The sequence below is a fragment of the Fistularia commersonii genome, chromosome 16 (assembly GCF_037954325.1).
Source record: "Fistularia commersonii isolate RoL2024-O1a breed Wild chromosome 16, RoL_Fcom_v1.0, whole genome shotgun sequence".
Taxonomy (NCBI): domain Eukaryota; kingdom Metazoa; phylum Chordata; class Actinopteri; order Syngnathiformes; family Fistulariidae; genus Fistularia; species Fistularia commersonii.
Window position 1 is genome coordinate 17,991,493 of NC_141299.1, and position 6,008 is coordinate 17,997,500.

Genomic DNA, 6,008 nt, shown 5'->3' on the forward strand with positions numbered 1-6,008 from the left:
CTGGGAGGACGCCAACACACACGGGCCGATGGAAAACCGAACACCGGAGAAATTTTGTGACGAAGCATCAGAAAGGGGTTTTCCTATTTTCATTCATTTGTTGTCTATGACGCTTATCCTGCGATCAGGGTCATGGTCATAAGAGGAGGGGGAGAGGTTTCAACCTAGGGTTGGCCGTCCAGTCGCCCCCTCATTCACACCTCATGCGGACATACAACGTTCACCCGCGGGTTCACACCTCATGTGGACATACAACACTCGCCCACGGGCTCACACCTCTTGTGGACATACAACGTTTGCCCCCTCTTTCACACCTCTTGTGGACATACAACATTTGCCCCCTCATTCACACCTCTTGTGGACATACAACATTCACCCCCTCTTTCACACCTCTTGTGGACATACAACTTTCGCCCCCTCTTTCACACCTCATGTAGACATACAACATTCACCCACGGGTTCACAACTCATGTGGACATACAACATTCGCCCCCCTCTTTCACACCTCTTGTGGACATACAACATTCGCCCCCTCATTCATACACGTGCAGAATTTTGGGTCCCCAGCGAACCTCCTCCATGCTTTTGGACAGTGGGAGGAACCTGTAGGAACCCCACGCAGACATAGGGAAGAACATGGAGACTCCACAGAGAAAGGCCCTCCTGTGGGAATCCAATCAGTGACCTTCTTCCTGTGAGGCGGAAGCGCGAACTGCCTCAACGCCTATTTTCCATTCGTCCTTGCTAATATGTGTACAAAGTCACAGACATTTCAAGGTGCTAGCTATTTTTGCCCCATCTCATGATTGTCTTCATCAACCCCCCCGGAGGAACCCGTGCATCATGTATGACCTTCTTTCTGGCGGCCCCACGCCGGGCCTGGCGCCCCTCAGGCCCGGTCCCGGCACGGCCTGGTCCGTGGGGGAAGCCTGAGCTTTTCCAGCTGCTAGCCGGCCATATTTTAGCAGCACTGAGACGAGCAGGTCCCACACCGCTCGCAGGGTGAGGTCGCCCAGCTTGTGGCGCTCATACAGATAAGGCTGCAGCACCTCCTTCACATTTTGAAGGAATTGGCGTATGATGAGCAGAGTGGCCAGCATCTGAGGGGGAAAGGGACAACAGATGATGGGATGGCGGCGTTTAAACCGTAACGAGTCAACGCTCAATTCTAAGCGAATCAAAAGGTTAAGAGTTGGACAAGATGGTGTGCAAGATGCAGAAGCAGCTGGACGCGTCCTGAAATCAAGCAATCGCACATTTCACAAAAAGAAGACCGAGGCTGAGCTCTTCTTCGCGAAGGATCGCACGTGGAATTGCTCGTACGTAATCTAATCTACAAATTGCACCATCTTTTTATACTGCTTTTTATCTTCATAGAGCCTTAATTAAAACAATTTGTCAGTGCGCAAAAAGTGGACAGGAGGCAGAGCTGAGATGTCAACGTCGAGGCTTCCTTTGGGAACGAGTCCATCAGAGGGACGACTCGCTCTGGAGACGAAGTCACACCGAGACGGTTTGGACGTGGAAGGAGGAGGGGATGGTGAAGATCTGGGTGGAAGACCAGAGAGGAGGTTTATGGATGGAGGGAAAGAGAGAGGAGGAGGCAGAGGAGAGGGTTAGATGGTTAGATGGTTAGATGGTTCGATGGTGGTGGATGCTTGGCTGGAGGGACGCCGGAGGAAGAGAAGATGTTGTCGGTGCAATATCGTTCATTTAGCATTTAGCACCAAGAGAATGAAATTGGCCTCATATGATGTCAGCTTATGAAGGACGGCTAGCCAGATCTGCTCACTGCTCTTCTTCTCCCTTCAGTGGCAGCCACAGCCAATCAGCTGCCTCCATCTAACTCCCAGCCAATCAGCCTCCTCCATTTAACCCCCAGCCAATCACTTGGCTCCATCTAACCCCCAGCCAATCAGCCTCCTCCATCTAACTCCCAGCCAATCACCTGCCTTCATCTAACTCCCAGCCAATCACTTGCCTTCATCTAATTCCCAGCCAATCACCTGCCTTCATCTAATTCCCAGCCAATCACCTGCCTTCATCTAACCCCCAGCCAATCAGCCTCCTCCATCTAACTCCCAGCCAATCACCTGCCTCCATCTAACCCCCAGCCAATCACTTGGCTCCATCTAACCCCCAGCCAATCACTTGCCTCCATCTAACCCCCCAGCCAATCACCTGCCTTCATCTAACTCCCAGCCAATCACTTGCCTTCATCCAATTCCCAGCCAATCACCTGCCTCCATCTAACCCCCAGCCAATCACCTGCCTCCATCTAACCCCCAGCCAATCGCCTGCCTCCATCTAACCCCCAGCCAATCACTTGGCTCCATCTAACCCCCAGCCAATCACCTGCCTTCATCTAACTCCCAGCCAATCACTTGCCTTCATCTAATTCCCAGCCAATCACCTGCCTCCATCTAACCCCCAGCCAATCACCTGCCTCCATCTAACCCCCAGCCAATCAGCCTCCTCCATCTAACTCCCAGCCAATCACCTGCCTTCATCTAACTCCCAGCCAATCAGCCTCCTCCATCTTTCCCTCTCCCCTGCATCATCTTCTCTCACACCAGAACATCCAAACATGTGGCGTCCCTCTCATGGACTCTTTCCAGATGATCTTTTCCGACGTCTGGTCTTTTTTTATTTGTAATTTATTTTCATGAGAGAAAAATCTGAGAAAAAACAGAGCGAGGCAAACGGAGCCGATCCTTGGACTCCCTCCAGCGCCTCCGTATAAATGCAAACGAATCTTAAAAACATAGCGTCACAACTACCGCTGGGTTTTTGAGTAAGACGGTAAAAAGCTGCTCGCTGCAGAAACGTCCCGGTCAGGCGACCGATTTCTCTTCAGAGCAACGCTGAGCGCGTTCTACAACACCGGAGACAATTGTGAACGCGGCATCTCGCCGTTCGGAGCTAAATGAGCGGGCTGTTGTGGTTTTTTTGCAAAGTAACAGACAGATAGAAGATCGCGTGGCTTCAAACCAGAAGAGAGGATGTTTTTAAAAGCATTCACAGAATTACAGTGCGTTCGCAGAGCCAGACGGTAAATATCGCCTCCGGCTGCAGCGCAAACAAGGCGGCTCAAAATCGGCGAAAGATTGTTAGAACGAGGGGCTCGAATTCCTTCTTTTCCCGCCGTCGGGTTAGTGGTTGCAAACGTGGTCGCCAAGCAGGTTAATGTGTTTGTCGCAGGCGATGCAAGGGGACGACAGGGCGGTCGGAACCGGACCGGCGTCCTCACGCTCGGGGGGGTCAAAGTGCGGGAGGCCTACTTTGGGAGGGCGAAAAGCCCTGAAGAACGAGGGGAGAGTGACCGCAAACATCTTGATCTTGAGGAGGAAGAGGGGCAGCACATTGACCTGGACCTGCCTCAGGAAACTCCTCAACAGAGACAAGACCAGCAGCATCTTCTCACCAGCAGGGACGGGGATGAACGGGTCAGATGGTGCCATCGGTTATATGGAAGTGAAAAAGGGGGCGTCGCGAGCGGACGGAGGGGTTTTTCTTACCTCTTTCAGTCGCTCCATGTCTTTGAGGTAGAATCCAATGTAAAAAAGGCTGAGATATGAATTTACAAACTGAAACTGACAAAGGGGGGGGGGGGCAAAAAGGGGTTGAATTTTTTAAAATGCGAGTCAGAAAAAAATCAGCGGTGCAGGATGAATATACGACGCAGGGTCACTCACAAGAACCATTTTGATGATGAGATTTTTCTCATAGGCACTCTGGAGTCTATAGTTTTCTGCGGAAAAACACAAGCGGCAAAGATCAGGATCGGCCTCTGACCGGTGGAATCCTTCTTCTTCTCGCCCAGAAAAGGCCCTGGTACAGTGGTTCTTAACCTTGTCGGAGGTACTGAACCCCGCCTGTTTTACATGCGCATTCACCAAACCCTTCTTTATTGGATGGAGGATCGTTTCGTTGATGGGTACAAAGAACAGGCGGAGGAGCCTTTTCATGGAATCTGGCTCCCTTCACCTTGAATCCAGCAAGCGCTATGTTCTTGTAGCTCCCATCTCCATGCAGCTGAAGGAAGCCTTCCCTTAGTTTTGCCGCTGCTGGACTAGAATTGCTCATCTTGTCATTCCAAATCATGCAGTCAGGACATGGATTCCAATCACGTTCCGTCATACATGTGAATCCGTATTGTACGTGTTCTTCCGACCGCTTTCTTTTTTTGCCCGACATAATTAGTATGAAGGGATTCAAATATGAAGAAAGAAATCACATGACGTACCATCACGACAGTCACAAGTTACTACAACTGATTGCGCCAAAATCCCCGCAGCACGGATAGGCCGAGCTATGTGGCCTGATCACCTGCGGCCGGTGATGTCATCACCAATGTGTGTCTTGACCTCCGCCGAACCCCTGAGACTGACCCGCCGAACCCCTGGGGTTCCATCGAACCCAGGTTAAGAACCACTGCCCTGGTATCTTCAATATCTCTCTAGAACCGTTGGAGCCCGGTGGGGAAGTCAGAACCTGAGCTCCTCTTCTGCAGAATCATCGTCCGATTCTGCAGTCATTGCTCTTTCATTACAAGATAATGACCGCAAGTAGAAAAAAATATTACTCCTTGATGAATTTATTTTCCGTAATATTGACGTCTCTCATCCAGCTGAAATAATTGAGCGAAAACCTCCGAGTTGCCGTGGCGGCGGCGGGACTCTCACCCATGTCGTTGAGCCAGCAGGCGATTTTCCTGTACACCTCGTCACATGCGGTCACAGTGATAGCGAGCATGATTTTGGGGATGAAGCGGGCCAGCCTCGGCATCTCCTTGATCCCCATCACAAACTCCTGCCGAGACAAAACCGGTTTTTAGTTGTTATTTTCTTTAATTCCTCAGTTTCTCCGGCCGACGCTGCTCTCGAACCAAATCAATCCTAGAAAAATAGCTTTTCCCCGCGAGAATGACCATCTATTCACATTACACGGCTTCTTATTCCATCTGAGCGACACATAAACCCGTCATCGCTGCACTGCCGTCTGCGGAAAAAGCCTAAAATAAATCAAGCCCGATAAAGAATTGTGAACTTCTATTTCTGCAAAAACCTGATTGAGAGTCTGTACAGTTTCTGCTTCCCTGAAAACAGGGCTCGGCCTCCTTCACCACCCAAAGAGACATTTGGAGACGTTTCCACACAGGAAAGAAAACACGCGACCTTTTTGAAATTTAAAATCAATTAACACGGCATGTAATGTTATTCTTTTTGCTTTTATGCTATGTAAAAATATGTGTTGCATTTTTTTTTTTTTAAATCAACGAACAACCGCAGAGAAAACAAAAAGACATTTCTGGATCCAACTCTGAACAAAGAAGTTGGATTGAATGTTGCTTTTACTCCACGGCTATTGGAGTCCGTCTTGTTTTTATGAAAAATAAAAGTCAAACTTAAACAATCCAAAAATGCCGTCCTCTCCTGTGTGTGTGTGTGTGTGTGTGTGTGTGTGTGTGCTGTCGTCCTTTTACTGGCGCGTGCAGTCGCTTATTAAGAGCGACAAAAATATTTGAACACATTTTATTCAGATGTCACAAGACGGCCATAACCTTCGAATTTAAAATGACATTTTAAAAACGACCGAACTAAAAATGAAATCGTGAAATATTTTGAAAATATTCCCGGGCGGAAAAAGAAACGGGCCTTTAAACGGCGTGCAGACTTTGGAGCGACAGAAACTAGCGGCGCTCCGATCGTGAAGGCGGGCGACCTGGAACGGACGTCGGCGGCCGACTGACCTGGAGCTCGAAGCAGATGAGCATGACCAGGAAGACAAAACAGAGACAGAGAATACAGATGGGCAAGCTGACCAGCCACCTGAACACTCGTCTCCGCCAGGGAGGGTAGTAAAACTCCTCGCATCCCGTTACCGGGCTGCAGCGCTTGACGCCCTGCCGGGACGAGAGAGAGAAGCGTTGAGAGGAAGCCCCGAAGAAGAAGGGGAGGACGGAGAACCCGGGGGGGGTTCGGCGATCCTGACCCGAAACTGGGGGC

The 6,008-nt window shown here is 50.1% G+C and overlaps 1 protein-coding gene across 2 annotated transcripts in view; it reads right to left on the bottom strand.

Annotated features, from left to right (window-relative positions):
• Window positions 1–6,008, bottom strand: part of ano8b (anoctamin 8b) — a 49,593-nt gene that overhangs the window by 6,990 nt on the left and 36,595 nt on the right. The window contains exons 8-14 of one of the 2 annotated variants that reach the window (XM_086161679.1): window positions 5,995–6,008; window positions 5,753–5,905; window positions 4,686–4,812; window positions 3,696–3,751; window positions 3,519–3,593; window positions 3,282–3,416; window positions 853–1,100 (exon numbers count right to left, since the gene is read on the bottom strand). The exon at window positions 5,995–6,008 is cut by the window's right edge and continues 148 nt beyond it. In XM_086161679.1, coding sequence (XP_086017805.1) covers window positions 853–1,100; window positions 3,282–3,416; window positions 3,519–3,593; window positions 3,696–3,751; window positions 4,686–4,812; window positions 5,753–5,905; window positions 5,995–6,008 — 808 coding nt within the window. The remainder of the gene's footprint in view (window positions 1–852; window positions 1,101–3,281; window positions 3,417–3,518; window positions 3,594–3,695; window positions 3,752–4,685; window positions 4,813–5,752; window positions 5,906–5,994) is intronic. The other variant, XM_086161680.1, reaches the window with a different exon arrangement.